General features: G+C 37.6%; 1 protein-coding gene across 3 annotated transcripts in view; it reads left to right on the forward strand.

Moving 5' to 3' along the window:
• Positions 1–19,902, forward strand: part of Dora (zinc finger SWIM domain-containing dorado) — a 729,579-nt gene that overhangs the window by 95,934 nt on the left and 613,743 nt on the right. For all 3 annotated transcript variants that reach the window (XM_090389614.1, XM_090389612.1, XM_090389613.1), the window contains exon 3: positions 6,349–6,443. In XM_090389614.1, coding sequence (XP_090245740.1) covers positions 6,349–6,443 — 95 coding nt within the window. The remainder of the gene's footprint in view (positions 1–6,348; positions 6,444–19,902) is intronic.

Here is a 19,902-nt window from a genome sequence, read left to right on the forward strand (position 1 = left end):
ATAAAGAAAAAATTATCAGAAGCAATTCTAATAAATAATGTCTTAAACAGATGGTAAAATTCAAGTGATGCCTCAGGCAGGAAAATACTTGGTGCAACCATTTCTCCACAGATGTCTAAGAATAAATTTGTAACAGTACTTCAGTAGAGAGCTGTTCTTAATATGATATTGTATTTGAATTTTGGAATGCAGGAGAGTTAGCATTAGCATTAGTAGAGGCATTTGATGCAAGAAAGCAAGCTTATACAGCATCAGCCAAAAAAAAAAAAAAAAAAAAAAACCCACTTCCACTTCACCCCTCTGTTTGTTCAAAATACCTGTCCAGCTGAGCCTTAAACTTATTTAGGCTATCAACCTCCACTACAAGGGATGGAAGTCTGTTCCACAAACCAACCACCCGCTGGCTAAAGGCAAATTTCCGCACTTCTATCCTACATCTGTCTTTCCTCAATTTGAATTTATGCCCTCTCAGGTGATTATTCTGAGCTAGAGGAAGAATCCCATCAGCATTCAGCATGCTCAAACCATTCAAGGCTTTATACACCTCTATCAGATCACCTCGCTGGTGCCTAGTCTCCAGACACTGTAATTTGCAAAACTTAAGCCTTTCTTCGTAAGAGCACCCCTTTGTTCCATTCACTAATCTTTGTGCCCTTCTCTGTACTCGTTCCAGCAGCTCTACATCCTTCTTGAAATGAGGCCTCCAGACCTGTATACAGTACTCTAGGTGTGGCCTGACCATTGCCTTATACAAGGGAATAATCACCTCCTTATCCCTGCTGGAAAAATTCCTGTATATCATTGACAATACTCCATGAGCTACTCTTGCAGCCCGTTTGCACTGCACAGAGAACTTCATATCTGCCTGCACAACCACCCCCAAGTCCCTTTCATTCTCTACCACTGTCAGTGTAGTACTACAGAGTTGATACATTGCTCTGGGGTTGCTGTTTCCCATGTGTAGTACTTTACATTTGTCAATGTTAAACTTCATTTGCCACCTCTCAGCCCATCTGCTCAACCTTTCCAGATCCTGTTGCAGCAGCATAGTGTCAGTATTGTCCTTGACAACCCTGCCAACCTTTGTATCATCTGCAAACTTGGACATTAAGCTTGATATACCATCATCAATATCATTTATAAATACAGAAAACAATAATGGACCCAACACTGAGCCCTGAGGGATTATACTAATAACATTAGTCCACGATGAGCAGTGTCCATTGATTACCACTCTCTGTCTTCTCCCCCTCAACCACCCCTTTATTCATAGCAGCAATTTGTCTCCAATGTCACACTGCTCCGATTTGTGTAGCAATCTTCCATGTGCAACAGTATCAAAAGGCTTTCTAAGATCCAAGTATATAATATCAAAGCTATTCCCTGCATCCAGTTCCTTTGTGACTGCATCATAGTATCCAATCAAATTGGTCAGGCAAGACTTCCCCTTAACAAAACCATCCTGTGTCCGAGCTATAACTGAAGTCTTGTCTAAATGATCCTGCAGTGCTTCTTTAACCAGTGCCTCCATTAATTTTCACAGTTTCTTATTATACTCATCAGAGTCATTAGGCCTATAGCACACTCCAACCCTCAATTTTGATCTCCCAATGCTTATGTCACACCAAACTGACTCAACACTGCACTGTCCATCGATGTCGACTGGCTTCACTTCCTTGGTTTTTATGAGTTAATAAAGCAAAATACATTTCTCTAGATGTTTTATTCATTGATGTTATTATATGTTACTATATATACATATAAGGGGCAATTTGCAATGTTATCTGGTGGTAAGTAGATTTCATTAATAGTGGCATGGGTAAGCAGAGTTTTCTTTGTTGAGAAAATGTATGGTGAGTAGAAATTTTGTGACTGGTTAACTGGGACAGCATCTGTTCACCTGTGCGTATATCCTCATTTGTATGTGCAAAAATGTTTGTGTATTGCCCTGTATTTTGAGTTAATTTTCATCATAAAAGAGCCAGATTCACCTGTGATATTTAATATAACAAAAGCTCTATGGCCTAGTTAATATACAGGGTGTCTCAAAAATATTGGTACAAACGTTTAGGGGAGGTAGGTAACATCTAAAGGAATGTGAATCGCATAGGAACCCATAACCGGAAACGTCACGGGAAAGTAGTAGCAGAGGCACAAGAAGCAGAAATGACACAAGACAGTAATTAGTGGCAAACATATATTTGACATAATATTAACAATGGAGTACGAGATGGATGCATTTCATGATGTTACAACAGATGCTTGAAGGTTCCACCATGAGAACGCGATGCATGCATGACACCGATGCAGCATGGATTGGCGGACACGGTCGAACACACCTGGAGTTTCTTTGACAGTAGCAGCAGCACAGATGAGTCTCGCCAGGAGATCCATTTCTGTCTCCACAGGCGATTCATATCGATAGATTTGAGGGCCCCCCACAGAAAAAAATCAAGGCTCGATAAATCAGGTGAGCGTGGGGGCCAGACAACGGGTCCACCACGGCCAATCCATCGATGCCCAAAACATCTGTTCAAATGGTCACAAACACACCTTCCATAATGGGCAGGCACCCTGTCATGTTGAAACCAAATGTTGTGTCTCACATTTGCTGGAACATCGTCAAGTAACCCTGGTAGAACTTGTTCAAGAAAGATCCGATATTTAGCGGAGTTCATGCGGGATGGTAACAGGTATGGGCCGACTAAACAGTCATCAACCATACCTGCCTACACATTTATTGCGAAGCGATGTTGTGCCGCATGGGGGCGCACACCGTGTGGGCCCTCTGATAATCCATACACTAGGTGCATGTCTGCCAGCTCACAGTTCGTATATCAATGCATGCTCTTCATGCGGTGACTACTGCTTGAATGAGTAAACCAGAAATTTTCCCTCTCGCGAACTGATGAACAGCGCCACGTACCGACTTACGGTTACGTTTCCGGTTATGGATTCCTATGCGATTCACATTCCTTTAGATGTTACCTACCTCCCCTAAACGTTTGTACCAATATTTTTGAGACACCCTGTATACATGAAGCACTTGGATTGGATTTTTTCAGGCAGTAGATTTTAAACTTCTGTACCACAAGTTTAAGCAACTTGTGGTACAGGAATTTACTCTGTTTTGAGCACTAAGGCCATTTCATTATTGACTGCATTTAATATTTATATATTATTGACTGTAATTTAAAATTTGCTATTAAAAAAAAAAAAAAAAAATTTGTAAGTGGGCAAAATAGTTGAAGTGATATTTCATGTACAGGCTCACTTACTTTCATTAAACTAAATAAAGATTGAACTAAAATAAATAAAAATCCCTACAGGTTGGAGATGTTTAAGTGTATTGCCTATTGACAAAGGTGGTTGACAAGGTGACTAGGGAAAATAATGCAGTCAGTAGTTAGAGAAGTAATGGGAGATCATTTTTGATAGGAGAAGAGCCATAAGGCAATCACAGTATGGACTTGCTAAAGGTAGATCATGCTTAACCATTCTAATTAGGTATGTTGTCACAAAGTAACTAGACACACAGAATAATTTTGACATCATACTTAGATTTCAGTAAAGCCTTTGATATGGTTTCACATGTACAATTAATGTATCAATCAGAGCAATGTGACATTAGGGACAAATTACTACTATGGATAAAGAGGTAGTTAATTAGTTAGTGACAAAGAAGAGTCATAAATGACCTCTTCATGATCAAATGTTATGGGGTGGGTACCACAGGCTTTGGTATTGAACTGCGTTGCTGTTTTTCATATATATTAATGTCATTGATATAGGAATTTCAAGTTCGATATCTACCTTATATACCAACATTTAAGTTGACCTTTGAACCAGTAAAAAAAAATCATCAAAAATTTCATAGTTGACTAATAGGGAGCGTATAAAATGCTGAATTTGAATTAAAGCCTTGTTCTTAGGGTTAGAAAGACATTAAGCCTTATATACCTCTATCAATATCATATCATTGATAAATATACAAAACAACAGTGGGCCCAACATGGAACTCTGTGGGACTCCACTAATAACATTAGTCCATGAAGAGCAGTGTACATTGATTACCATTCTCTGTCTTCTCCCACTCACCCCCTCTTTTATCTATTGTAGCAACTTTCCCTTAACGCCATACTGCTCCAATTTGTACAGTAGTCTTCCATGCGCAACAGCGTCAAAAGCTTTCCTGAAATCCAAGTATTCAAAATTATATTTTGCATCCAATTCCTTTGTACCACATCATAATATTCTATCAAATTTGTCAGACAAGACTCATTTAACAAACCCATGCTGTGTCTGAATTATTGCTGCAGTCTTGTCTAGATGATCCTGCAATGCATCTTTAACCAGTGACTCCATTATTTTCCCTGGAACAGAAGTTAAACTAACTGGTTCATAATTACTCGTGTCACCCTTAGATCCCCCTTTGTGAATTGGGGATACATTTGCACATCTCCAGTCTGTGGGGACTTCCCCTGAGACCAAGGATTCCCTCATAATTATGGCTAAGGGTTTTCTTACTTCCTTTGCTGCCTCCTTTAATTTAACTGGATAGATCCCACCACTCCAGGCGCCTTTCTTATGTTTAACTTCAACAATTTCTCCTCCACTTTGCTCTCAGTTATTACAAAACCGTTAAGCACCCTGTTATGGTTTGATAAACTTGTGGCAATTTCCTTCCTTAATAACTCCTGGTGTGAATATAGATGCAAAATACTCATTCAGATTATCAGCTATCTGAGCAGGATCATCAACAGTCGAACCATCGATATCAACTGGACCAATCTGTTTCATCCCCTTCCTTCTAGAGTAAAGAAAGAAGGGGAAAATTCATCCCCTTCCTTCTAGAGTAAAGTAAAGAAGTCCTTGATGTTTTTCTTAGCATCCTTTGCCAAAGATTTCTCATAATCCGCCTTCGCTTCCCTAATTTTCTTTGTGACTTGATTATAGACTAGCTTATATCTGCCATAGGATTCTGTGTTGCCTAATAATTTATATGCATCCCATGCATTTTTCTTCTCTGCCATGAGTCTCATTTCATCTGACCTCCATTTAGGCATAAACCTAGAAAAATATTTCTTAATCAGTGTGAAAAGCCTAGTAGCTTCCTCGATTAATTCCTTGCTTCTCACTTATTACCATCAGTTGGTCCCACTGTACAGAATTTAAAAACTCTCTGAGACCACTGTGGTCACCTTTACAGAAGCAAAAACCTTTCCCTTTATCCCTGATGGTAATATCTTTAAGTTAATCCTATTTGAGTATACTGTGATCACTGCTACATAGTGGTTACCTTTATCTGCAAATTCTTAATGACCAAATAATCACTGCTGATAACCAGATCAAGAGTATTACTCCCTCTAGTTGCCTGTTGAACATGGAGCTATTGAAAAGAATCATCTACAAAAGCCTTGCTAGTGTGTGAGTGACCAATGCTCAATTTCCAGTCAATATCTCGAAAGTTAAATCCCCCATTATAACACAATCTGATTTAATGCTCCATTCTATTTCTCTGTACAGTTTTTCGTCATACTCATTAGAGTCATTAGGCCTATAACACACTCCTAATCTCATTTTTTCTTTCCTAGTGCTTATGTCACACCAAACTGACTCAACATTGCACTGGCCATCTATGTCAACTGGATACACTTCCTTAAATTTTGTTTTTCTCAATTAACAGCATAGCCCTTTCTCCCTTCCTATCTGTACACATTGTACTTCCCAAATTCCAATTCTGCATTCCTTATCTCTGTGTGATACCACATCTCTGATATCCCAACAGTATCCACCTTCGATGTCTTGACCAGCCCACCTAACGCTGCCTCAATAGCATTGCTTAATTATTAAGAGATGATAGCAACACATTAATAATTAATGTAAATTAATTATTAGTTAACACAATAATTATTAGCAGTAAAAACACTTTTTGTGATTACTGCTTTGTTTTGCTTTCTTTTGTTTTTCAGTGATTTTATTTTGTAGTTAATACCATGTCCTCTTTTTCAATGAAGTCACCTATATACAAAAGATAAAAATTCAGATTATTTCAATTTATATATTGAGTTATTGTCTGATCTGTATGGGCATTTTTGTTTAAAAAAACGTTTTATTTTTTAAAATTAATTATTGAACAAAAATTTCAGCATGCTGTGGGGATAGTTATTTTATCTTATATGAGTAAATGGCAGGTAGTTATAATGAATTAAATTAAATCAAATAATTAAGTAGTCAGGTTTATTGACTGTGGTACATATGGTTCAATCTGGCTTTTTTTTTTTTTGTTACAATTTCTTTATATGATCACTTACTGTGAGTTTTATAATTGTTTACTACATTATATAGGTTATATTCTTGTCTTGCCACTGGAAGCTCAGATGAATTTCAGCGAGGAGAACACCTATTTAAAACACGAGCAGTTAAAGATCTTTTACAGATAGGTAAGTTTCAAATGAATTCCTTCAATTAAGCCTATAATAATAAAAATAATACTTTTTATAATTTATATTAATAAAAATATCAGCAAATATGAAGACTTATCTGTGAAGTTATTTTTATTAATTTATCAATCATCAAAAGTTGATGTTGTAGATCAGATATCATTTTTTAAGGACACAAAAGGTGATATCGTTGTACACGTTGGCACTAATGACATTAAGTTATTTTTATTAATTTATCAATCATCAAAAGTTGATGTATAGATCAGATATCATCTTTTAAGGACACAAAAGGTGATATCGTTGTACACATTAGCACTAATGACATTAAGTGTAGGAGATCTGCAGGTTTACTTAACAAGTACAAGTCAATGTTGAAAAAAAGTCGTGAGTTAGGGTTAAATTTGAAAGTGTCTACAATCCTGCCCAAATACACCATGAATTGTCAAACTAATAGAGCAAGCTTATCTGCAAAAAGATCTAAACCTCCCAAACACTTCCTAATTCGTTTCACAAATATATGTGGTCTCAATTCTAATCTCAATGATGTACATTTCCACTTGCAGTCTGCCAAACCCCATGTACTTTTATACTTTTTCTGACAATCTCAGTTATCGGTTGATTCAACTACTGCTCATCTCAGATGCTGTATGATTCCTTTTGCCTCAAAGCTGGTACTTGTGCATATGCCGGTTGCAATATTCCCAGTCAGAGACTTGGTAATTTGGAATCTCCTCTTTTCGATCTTCTCTGGCTTAAAGTCTCTCTCTCTACCTCATTCTGTCAAATTCATCCATTGTCTCTACCGTTCTCACAACTCCGCTAATCACTTGGAGCTCTTTGACTTCCTCTCTTTGCAAATTGACTTTCTCCTGTCCAACGTCCCTAACAGCAAGGTAATTTTCCTTGGTGATTTTAATGTTCGCAACTCCAGCTGGCTTCCTTTTTCTAGTCACACCGATCCAGATGGTCGAGATGCTGAGGCTTTTGCAATGACCTTGCACAGATTGTTTATTAACCTACAAGAATACCAGACAATCCTAATCATACGGCAAACACGCTTGATCTTTTTCTCACAAACATCCCTTCTAAGTACACGGTCGAAGTGAGAGGTCCTTTAGGCACCTCAGATCAAAACTTGGTGATTGTCTCTTGTCCAATGGAGCCTTTATTTCATGGCTATTCCCAACCTCGTGTTGTGTGACATTACAAGAATGCAAAATGGGATGACCTGCAAGATTTCTTTTCTTCTTTTCCATGGTCAGTTTACTGTTTCAAAACTTCTGATGTCAACGTTTGCTCAGTTGTGTCAGTGAAATTATTCTTGCAGGAATGGAATCCTTTATCCCACACTTCACTTTAAAATCTCGTCCTTTATCTAAACCTTGGTTTTCCAATAAATGTGCTAAGGCTGTTTAAGAGAAGAACATTGCATATCGTAATTGGCTTGTTTCTAATTCTTCAGTTTCATTTTCTGCCTACACCAAAGCTCACAACAATTGTAAAGCAGTTATTAATCAGTCCAAACTAGAGTTTGAACAAGCTAAGAGTAGAAAACTTGCTTCTTGCCCTAATGGTAGCCGAGCATTCTGGTCTCTTGCCAGAGCTATTGGCCGCAACTTTAGCCCATCTCTTCTCCCACCTCTGTCCAAACTAGATGGTTCTGTTGTCACTTCAGCCAAGGTTAAAAGATGACCTGCTAGCATCCCATTTTTCTTCGAGCTCATGTATTAATGATCTTGGTAAAACACCTCCCACCATTCCTAACACACTCCATTCAATGCCTCCTGTTGTCTTCCGTCAAAAGGATATCAGAAGGATTTTGATGAATCTTGATGCTAAGAAAGCTCCAGGTCCTGATGGTATTTCTCCACTTGTTCTCAAAACCTGTGCTCCTGAACTTACTCCTATTCTTTGCCACCTTTTTTCACTTTCTTATTCCAAAGGTGTTTTTCCTTCTGCTTGGAAATTTGCTCATATCCAGTCAGTTCCTAAAAAGGGTGACAAATCCCTCCCATCCAATTATCGTCCCATTGCAATTACTTCTACTCTTTCTAAAGTAATGGAGAAATCAATTAACCGCCAACTCTTAAACTACCTAGAAACCTTCCGTCTGATCAACGATCGCCAGTATGGATTCCGTCAGTGTCGATCCACTGGTGATATTCTGGCTTATGTTACCCATTTATGGACTAATTCAATGGAAAGGTTCGGTGAAACACAAGTAGTTGCTCTTGACATCTCAAAGGCTTTTGATCGTGTTTGGCATAAAGGTCTTCTAAACAAGCTTCCATCTTATGGTTTGCCAACTGTTTTTAGTAATTGGTTATCCAGTTTTCTCTCTGATCGCTCACTGAGGGTGATGGTAGATGGCTCTCTGTCTTCTAACTTCTCCACTAATGCCGGTGTCCCCCAAGGTTCAGTTCTTTCCCCCACTCTTTTCCTCTTGTATATCAATGACCTTCTTCCATTGACTGGAAATCCTATCCATAGTTTTGCCGATGATAGCACATTGCATTCAACTTTCCATTTTGAGAAACCTTGTCCAGCTCAATCAGCTTCAAGTTCTCAAAAATCTGCTGCCAATTCCTTAAATGCCGATCTTCAGGTAATTCTCCAGTGGGGCAAAGACAACTTAATTGATTTCAACCCTTCTAAAACTCAATCTTGTCTTATATCTCGCAAAAAGGATTCTTCTGCTCCTATGCTTATCTTTAGTGACACTCCGATTTCTAGGCAAAATGATATTTCTCTTTTGGGGATTACCCTGACTTCTAATCTCTCTTGGCACAAGCACATTACAAATATTGCTTCCTCTGCATCTAAAAAACTTAGTTTTCTCTTTCGGTCTCGGCGTTACTTTTCTCCCAAACAGCTGCTCACTCTGTATAAATCGCAAATCCGCCCTGCCATGGAATATTGTTCCCACATCTGGGGTGGTGCCCCCAAGACCTCTCAGGCTTCTTGATAACCGTTCAGAAGAGGGCAGTTAGGTTAATTAATGATTCATCTTTAACAGTCTCTCTCCACTCGCTTTCTCATAGATGCACTGTTTCTGCTGCATGCCTCTTCTACAGATACTTCCATGGGCACTGTTCTTCTGAATTGGCTTCTATAATTCCTGCTCTCTCTTTCTAAACAGCCCGAACATGTGCAGCCACCAGTCAACATCCATTTACTGTCCAACTTTAAACTCACTTTTCATCTTCCTCGTTTATTCATTCAACTGCCATTTTCTGGATCAACCTTCCTTCATACGTATTTCCTGAAAATAACAGTCTACAGCAGTTCAAGTCCAATGTCAACAAATATCTTGTTTCGTCTTCTCAACCTCCAACCCAAGCATGGTACTAAGTATTATAGTTTCTAATACCTCTCATGTTTGGGGTTTGCATTAAAAAAAAAAAAAAAAAAAAAAAAGATGATAGGAGTGAGTATATGAGAGAGCCTTATCAATCAATTTAGCCCTGAAGAGATTGTTCAAGGCTCATGGGGTAGAATTTTTCTAAGCATGGTCTGTGCTTGTTAACAAGAGAGATTGCTTCTACAGGAATTTAAATTGAAAGGGTGCAAGAATATTTGCTGATGCTATCGAGGCAAAACTGCTGGCGTGGGGGGGGATTCACAGACTAATAGATTAACAGTAGCCACAGGCAGAGGTGGAAATGATTCTTGCACTGCTTCTATTGGAATGAGCAGCAGCCTGGAAAGCAAGTTGGTGGGGATTTCAGGAACTGCTGGGAGTCATGAAACAATATGTGGGTGTTAGAGTAACTAAGAGTAAGAACAGGTGCATGTATACTTGCATGTACAACAATGCTAGGAGTATAGTAAATAAATTTGATGAATTTGAAGTGCTGGTCAAGTCATCGAAGGTGGATATTGTTGAGATATCAGAGATGTGGTGTCACACTGACATAAGCTGTGCAGAATTAGAATTGGGGAGTGCAATGTGTACAGAAAGGATTGACAGGATAGGAAGGGAGGAGGGATTATGCTGTTAGTTAAGAAACACATAAAATCTAAGGAAGTGCATCCAGTTGACACAAATGGACAGTGCAATGTTCAGTCAGTTTGGTGTGACATAAGCACTGGGAAAGCAAAATTGAAGTTAGAAGTTTGTTATAGGTCTAATGACTCTGATGAGTACAACAAACAATTATACAGAGAAATAGAATGGACTAGTAAACCAGAATGTCTTATAATGGGGAATTTTAACTTTCCAGATATTTACTGGAACTTGTTGGTCACTCGCACCATGAAGGCTTTTGTCAATTTATTGGATGATTGTTTTCTACAACAGCATATTCGAAAGGCAACCAGAGGGAGTAATGCTCTTGATCTGATTATCAGCAGTGATTATTCCTGCATTAAGGAACCACTAGGTGGCAGTGATCACAGTGTAAAAGGGAAGGGTTTTTGCTTTCGTAAAAGTGACTGCAGTGGTCTCAGACATTTTTTAAATTCTATACAATGAGACCAACCGATGATGTTACCAATAGCAAATTCTAAATGGGAAGCATTCAAGGAATTAATCTTGGAAACTACTAGGCCTTTCATGCCAACTAAGAAATACTGTTCTAGGTTTAGGTCTAAATGGATGTCAGATGAACTAGTGAGACTCATGGCAGAGAAGAAATATGCATGGGATGCATATAAATATATGGCGACACAGAAACCTATGGTAGATATAAGTTAATCAAGTCACAAAGGAGGTTAGGCAAGAAAAGGCAGATTATGAGAAATCTTTGGAGAAGGATGCGAACAAAAACAGCAAAGAGTTCTTTACTTATATAAACTCTAGAAGGAAGGGGATGATTCAGATTGGTCCATTTGATATCGATGGTTTGACTGTAGATGATCATGCTCAGATAGCTGCCAAACTGAATGAGTATTTCGCATCTACATTCACACATAAGGAGTTATTCATTAAGGGGAAGGACAGACAGTTTATCAAACTGTAACAGGGCGTTAAGTGATTTTGTAATAACAGAGTAAAATGGAGGAGAAATTGTTGAAGTTAAACATAATAAAGGCACCTGGGATGAATGGTATCTATCCAATTATATTAAAGGAATCAGCAAAGGTAGTAAGCAAATCCTTAGCCATAATTATGAGAGCATCATTGGACTCAGGGAAAGTCCCCACGGACTGGAGATATGTGCAAATGTATCTTCATTTACAAAGGGGGTGACGGGTAATTACAGACTAGTTAGTTTAACGTCTGTTCCGGGGAAAATAATGTTGTCACTGGTTAACCACGTCATGGATTATCCCGAGATATCTCGTTTTTAGTTTTAAAAGTTATTTGGAACAACACGAAATATCTCAGGATACAATAATACCCGAAGCAAACAATAATACCTCCAAATTTAGACTGAAACGTATTTTCTCTGGCATTTATCTGACTAATTTTGCATTAGGCAGGTAAATCCTGAGTTTTCTCAGGAGTTTCTTATGCCTGGCAGCAAATGACTGGCTTTCGTTTTACTTATATTGTACAGTAATGTTAGAACAGTAGCGCACATTCCTGTGCCGCCAATAAGCAAAATATAATTTTCCGTCCTAAATGCAGAATACTGAACCCACAAAAATAATTCACAAAAACAATATTGAAAAATATTTCGGCACCCTCTTGAACTGCCACCCATAAGCAATGCTTACCTCGCCTGTCCACTTGTGGCGGCCCGGTGTCAGAATGTAGTTAGTTCGCGATTACTGCTTGTGCTTTCCACTTGATTTTTTAAATTTATTTATAAAATGAGTAATGTAGACTTTTTCTGTGTCTGTCTTTTAGCTCTAGCACTACTTTATTAAAAAAGTCTGTATAATTTGCACACTTTTTGGCGTACATGAGATAACTCGGCATAGCCCAAATGGGTTAATTACTCCCATGTATTTTCTACACAAAAATTATTAAAACACACAAAAAAACTATACATTGAGTATTCGCATGATGCATACTTTTAATCTGTAAAAATAAAAAAAGTCGATCTGTTACGGCACATTTTCCGGAAAAAAATGTTCCGGGAAGGAATTAAAGCAGCATTGCAAGACACAGCATGGATTTGTTAACGGGAAATCTTGTATGACCAATTTGATTGGATACTATGATGTGGTAACTAAGGAACTGGATGCAAAGAATATTTTTGATACTGTTGCACATGGAAGGCTACTGTACAAATTGGAGCAGTACGGCATTACAGGCAAGTTGCTACAATGGAAAAAAGAATGGTTGAGTAGGAGAAGATAAAGAGTGGTAATCAATGGACACTACTCTTTCTGAACTAATGTTATTAGTGGTGGCCTCAAAGGTTCCGTGTTGGGCCCATTGTTGTTTTGTATATTTATCAGTGTTATTGATGAAGGTATATCAATCTTGATGTTGAAGTTTGCAAATGATACAAACATTGGCATTGTTGTTAATGACAGTATGCTATAGTAACAGAATCTAGAAAAGATGGGTTTGAGATGTGGCAACTGAAGTTTAACATTGACAATTGCAAAGTACTGTATATGGGTAGCAGTAATCTCAGAGAAATGTTCCAACTGTGTGGTGTTATACTAGGGGTAGTACAGAATGAAAGAAACCTGGGGGTAATTGTGCAAGATATGAAGTTTTCTGAGCATTGCACACAGGCTGCCAGAGCAGGTCATGGGGTCTTGTCAATGATATACAGGAATTTTGCTAGCAAGGACAAGGTGATTATCCCCTTGTGTAAGGCAATGGTATATACTGTTACATTGCATAAGGCAATGTAATATACTATTACATTGCTTATTGTATACAAGTCTGGAGACCTTATTTTAGGAAGGAATGTAGATCTGCTAGAATGAGTACAGAGATGGGTAACGAAATTAGTGAATGGAACAAATTGTTGCTCTCATGAAGAAAGGTTTAAGTTCTCACCTGCAAGCTGATCTGATTGAGGTGTATAAAGTCTTGAATGGTTTGAGCAAGCTCAATGCTGATGAGATTCTTCCTCTTGCCCAGCTTGATTGCCTGAGGGGTCATAAATTCAAATTGAGGAAAGACAGTTGTAGAATAAATGTGCAGAAATTTGCCTTTAGCCAGTGATTTGTTGATTGCTGGAACAAACTTCCATCTGTCATTTTGGAAATTGACAGCTTAAGTAAATTCAAGGCAGAAGTAGAGAAACATTTGGAGTGAATGGATGGGTGAAATGGAATGTTTTTTGGCTGATACTGTCTAAGCTTGCATTCTTGCATCATATGCCTGTCCTAATGCTAATAAACAAGGATGATCCTCTGATAAATTTGCAATGCCACTAAGAATTCCTATTCTAAGGTCCATCTCAATCCTGTCCAGTCAGGATTAGTGATCAAAAGCAGTTTTCCAATCAGATGTTTAAATCAATTTGTCCAGAAACAAAATCCATTCAATGAAATAGGAAAAGTTTGGAAATTTCAATTAAAAGTTCAATCAATCTATTCCTGAAGTCCAGAGTAGTCAATAAATGTGATATGTTAAACTAGTTTTTAGTAATATTTAGTTTGGCAGGTGTTATTCAAGTATGCCTATAATATTTAGATGTTGGTAGGTAATTAGAATGGTTGGTAAATAAGTTTGGACAGTAAAAAGTGATTTCACATTAGTTGCCCATAGTAATATTAGATGTGTTAGGGGTATTGTCGTCATGCTGTTTTCATAGTGAGAAGAATTGAAAGAAATTGTCAGCAGTTGTTTTCTTCTCTAGAAGACATTTGTAGCAGTTTTGAAAGGCCTGTAAGTTGGTTAACTTTTTATTGCTCACTAAAGAAGGTTCAAGTCCCAGAGCAAAAGTTGTTAGATTCTAGTATGGTTCTTAAGTCAACATATATTATTCATAAAGTATATATGCCCATCTAAGGCATATGGAAAAGTGAGGGGGAAAAAATAGTAAAGTATAAGATTGAACACAAAGTTAACTATTGAGAAGTAAGGAAACTATTTGTGTCTAGTATATCCAAATGTACTTTGCTGGTGTTGTATAGAAACATCACACAATCTCCACCCCTCAAACTGATGTCACCATTCCTACTAATATATCATTCTCTGATGGGATTAAGCTGATCTCTCTCTCTCTCAGTAGCAACCAAGTTTCAGGAACAACCTAATTTCTCAGATCAGATGGGCAGTACACCTCAGACAATACCAGTGCTATCTCCTCCTGTAGTAATTGCTACCACTTCCGACAGTTCTAGTTCAAATGCATCAAAGAATATTTCAAGACATGTCAGTGGACAGATGACACATTCAAACAGGAAGATCTGATTGTAGAAATTTGTGCAAGAAGTGGACATTGGTCAGCCTGTCTTCCTGAAAAAATATAAAACCAAAGCCTTTGCAACTACCTCCATCCCCCTATAATGCTACAAGCCAGTTGCACTCAAAAAGCAGTCAGATACAGCCTCCTAAACTAAATACAAATGATGCTTCCTATTATATAGTGGAATTGCAGAGGCTTTTGCTGCAATATTGATGATATCCCAGACTGTATTGTTATTAGCTTGTTGGGTTCTGTCCATAGGAAATTTATCTTTCAATAAAAAAACTCTCCATTGGTAAGATTGTAATACAACAGGCACTGCATGTGGTGGTGTGGTTGTGTTGGTATATTCACAGATCCTGGCTAAACACATCCCTCTTCAGAACCAGATGGAAATTTTTCATGTACATCTTATATTACTCATATTGCAATTACACTTGTCTCTATTCTTCCCCTATTCCCAAGCCATACTTACTCATCAATAGAACTTTAAGATCTAATCATGCAGCTACTCCACCTTTCTGTAATTAGGGGATTTTATTGGGCACCACCCTTTATGGGGGGTGCCTGGAATTAGATGTGACTGACTATTTGAAAGTCTTCTAGAGACATGAACCTTAGACTATACTGGTGCGCACTTTCTTGTACAGTGCTCAACTGGACATACCTCTGTAGATCTTTCGAGTATATTCTTCAATATATTCTTCCTGAATCTAGAGCAATCAGTGATAAATGATCTTATGGCAGTGATCACCTTTCAATTGTGTGTAACCTGTTCAGCCTATTTTAGCTCTTCATGCATGAAGTAGAAATTTTCCCGACCTAATTTATACAAGTATTGGTCATTGTTTCCCTCGATGAGGAAAATAATTTTATTTGCTTAGAAGGCCACATTTAGAAGGTGCATTGTTACATCACAATGCATGTTTTAAATGTGGCCAAAGGCTTACTTCCATTATTGAATTCCCTGGCTTGGAAGAATTAACTATCAGTGGAATGAAGAATGCACAAAAGCAAAAAAGGCAAAAGGTAAATCCTGGAATTTGTTTCACTACGTTTCAACCATGGTTAATCTCACCAACAATAAGAAGTTACGGGTGAAAATATGTCTGGTCCGAAGGCAAGCCAAGAGGGAATTCTGGACTTGTTTTGTTTCCAACATTAAAAGGAATACTGACTCTAGAATAATATGAAAGAAATTAGCTTTTTAGCAAGCTTCTTAACATACATTTTCCGATCATCTCCTGGAATTGGCAAGAACACCCAAGCCCCTCTGATATAGCCAGTGCTTTAGGCAAAAGTGTTGCTAAACTTATGCAAAACTTCCATATAACCAACTTCTTCAATATTATGAATTTTGCATGGCATTAGAACAGCACTGAACGGTGTTGCTGTGCCAGATGGGATTTACTATGTCATGTTACATCTAGATAATAATGCTTTGCACCTCCTCTTTTACAAGCGAATATTTCTAGAAAATATTCGATTGTGAAAATCTTCAGCTTTCCTGAAGCCTGAAAACAATTCACCAATTCCCATAATCATAGACCATCTTTTTCTCCAGCTATCCTTGGATAGATTCTTAAAAAATAGTCTGCAGTAGATTCGTTTGGATTGTTGAGTCACAACATTTAATGAGTTAGAGTGGCTCTCTTCAATAGAGGTCCTACCTGGATCTTATTTTCATGGCTAAATTTGCTATATGTAATGCTTTTATTAAAAATAAACATCTTATAATAGTCTCCATAGATATAGAGAAGTATTTTGACACTAATTAGTGGCATGGAATGCTTTATTAGCTTCGTTTCTCTTGGTCTACAGAAAAACTTACTTGTATTTGTGAATAATTTTTTTCAAAGTAGTTGTACCTTTCAAGTTCGATACCAATGTGCCCTTTTTACAATGTTCATCCAAGAAAGGGATTCTACAGGGGTCAGTACTGAGTACCACTCTTTTTGTCATTGAATAGCTTCCAGATACAGTCATTACCTTTTTGTCAATGACCTCTCTGTTTACTGCCATTCTCAAAATATGAGATTTATTAATTGGCAGCTGCAGATATCCCTGAATAACATGCGATAGTGGGCAGTCCAAAATGGTTATCATCTCTTGCAGCAGAATAGTTTAAATTAATGACAGTAGAGGCCCGGCTCCTTATGCCAGTAACAGGCACCAGGAAGCAGCTTTTCTGATGATCACTACCTCATGGCTAAGAGGTCAAAACAACACAACCCATATTACCCACCCACCCACCCACCCATTTCAGGGTCCAGTATTCACACGCGAACACTGGTTTTTGAAGTGAGAACGATGCAGATGCCCAAATTTCAGCATTGTATAAAATAACCAGATAAGCACTGGTTTGAAGATATCTGGTAGTGGTTGTGGCATCGTTTGAATGAAGTAGGTGTTGCTTCACTGTCCAGCATAGGGGCACCTCTGTAGCCAGGTGGGCAGAAGCGGCAGTGCCTAGCACACGCTTCTTGATAAGATCGGGGTTTGAGCCCATGACCACCAAATATGGAGGATGCGGAAAGGTCAGGGAATGACCACCGCATAACCTCGGAGCAATATGGCTTTAGTTGCTAATGCTCATAAAAAAACCAAATAAAAAATAAACTGTCCAGCATAGGGTGATAAATCACTTCTGGCGGTATTCTGTGTTTATCAAATCTCAGTTTTGGATCAAAATAGACACTGAGATCCTTATGGCAGGTAACCACTGGGATGAGAGTGCCAGAAACTGATGGTTGAATTACTGTTGGTTGCTGTTTCAATGAGTAAATCATTATTGCAGATTTCGAAGTGTTAAGGTTTAACCCAAACATTTTCAGTAAGTTGAAAGAGTGGTCAAGTTCTATGTGATTGAAGACATAATTGCCATTGGGTATGCAGACGGTGGGATTAAGGTAAGAAACTTTGTGCTGTTGGTATGAACAGTAAGTCATCTTGTCATTTAGGGTTTTAATAATTGCAATTTTTTATGTTATGTGAATGATTGGAAGCAAAATTTAATTATCTTCCTAAAGTTCGTGCACCGTTAGTTGGCTATTTATATATATATCCATCTTTAGTTTAAACTTTACTCCCATATAAGTTATTCATGTAGTCTTTGAAATCTCTCACTTCTCATTCCCCATGTTCCAAAAACTGTATGAATGGCTTACACAGAAGTATAAAATTTAAAGTAGAGATGGAGGACGATATTGAGCTACCATTTTTAGATATTTTAATTAAAAAAGAAGGTAACCAGAAAGGTAATCCAGGTGTACAAAATAAAACACACTACAGCTACTTCGGAAGGTATTTAAATTTTCAGTCATTAACACAAAATAAAAACTGGAATTACTAAAACTCTTAATGAGGCAGATGTAATTAAGAGTTTTTTAAACAATGAAAAATAGAGGAAGAAATAGTAAAGATTAAAATTATGATACAAAAAAAAAAAAAAAAATCCAGGCAAATTAATAGATAAAACTATAAATAAATTCATTAATAAGGAAAATGGGAACAAACAATAAAATTAGGTTATAGAAAGTCTATATTCATTCCATATCTCAAAAAATTGCACCTGCCCCGCATTTGCAAAAAATGTGGGTTAGGTGTAATTTTTAAATCTATAAATAAGATGGGAAATCAATTGAAAGACCTAACACCTCTATTAAAAAGAAGACACAATTCACTGGAATATATGTGAATTCAGAAAGATATATGTAGGAGACAGTATAGATGGGAAAACTCAGAATATACCAAACACATTTCAAAAGGTAATGCAAAAAAAAAAAAAAACAAAAGGAACTGGCAGACATGCGATTGAGTAAAAATTTGCATATAAGAAAAGTAATTTTAGGCTATTAGGAGGTGAAAAAGATTTCACAGAGAAGAAAAGAAAATCAAAGAAGTATTTTCTGTTTTACTTCTTTCTCTCTATACAAAAAACTATCAAAAGAAATAATGATATCAGAATTGTGAGACAAATTTAATTACAAAGGTCTGTATAGGATAAAACTTTTTATGCCATACTCCCATTAACGAATGCTTGGATATTGTTTTTATGGTTCCTCTTCATGAAGGCCATCTGTGCAATTTTTTCATGGCTTAACTTGAGCCCAGCCATTGCAAGATATTTGATAAGGATCTCTGTACTGAGAGATTTTCATTGATTTAGTGGGTACTGTGGGGACTATCAGATATCACAAATAGATTCAGTTCAGCCACACAGGGATGAAAGTGAGGATATAAGGCAAGGAATGACTCTTAAACTGCACGATCTGTACTCGTTAACAGGAGAGACTGCTTCTACAGGGATGGGATACACTTAAATGGAAAGGGTGCAAGAATATTTGCTGATGCTATTAAGGCAGTGTTAGGTGGGTCGGAAAACTGCTAGCTTGGGGGGATACAAGGACTAATAGATTAACAGTAGCCACTGGCAGAGGTGAAAGTGATTCTTGCACTGCTTCTATTGGAATGAGCAGAAGCCTGGAAAACAAGATGCAGGATATTTCAGAGACTGCTGGGAGTCATTGTGGTACAAGTAAACACATGGGTTGTGTTAGAGTAGCTAAGAATAGGAACAGGTGCATGTATACTTGCATGTACATCAATGCTAGGAGTTTGGTAAATAAATTTGATGAATTTGAGGTATTGCTGAAAGCATCAAGGGCGGATATTGTTGGGATATCAGAAACGTAGTGTCACACAGATAATAAGGAATGCAGAACTGGAATTTGGGGAGTACAATGTGTACAGACAGGATAGGAAGGGAGGAGGGGTTATGCTATTAGTTAAGAAACACATAAAATCCAAGGAAGTGAAGCCAGTCGACATCGCTGGACAGTGCAGTGTCGAGTCAGTTTGGTGTGACATAAGCATTAGGAGGTCAAAATTGAGAGTAGGAGTGTGCTATAGGCCTAATGACTTTGATGAGTATAATAAGAAACTGTACAGGGAAATAGAGAGGGCCAGTAAATCAAGAGAGTCTTATAATAGGGGATTTTAATTTCCCAGATATTGACTGGAATTTGTGGGTTGGTCACTCACACACTAGCAAGGCTTTTGTGGATCTATTGGATGATTGTTTTCAATCGATTTTTTGCGTCTCGAACATGCTGATCCTCCCAATTCACAAAGGAGGATCAGCATGTTCGGGATGCAAATAGAGGGAGTAATACTCTTGATTTGATTATCAG

Source organism: Mastigoproctus giganteus, chromosome 2 (genome assembly GCF_048544385.1).
Source record: "Mastigoproctus giganteus isolate SK-2022 chromosome 2, ASM4854438v1, whole genome shotgun sequence".
NCBI classification, from domain to species: domain Eukaryota; kingdom Metazoa; phylum Arthropoda; class Arachnida; order Uropygi; family Thelyphonidae; genus Mastigoproctus; species Mastigoproctus giganteus.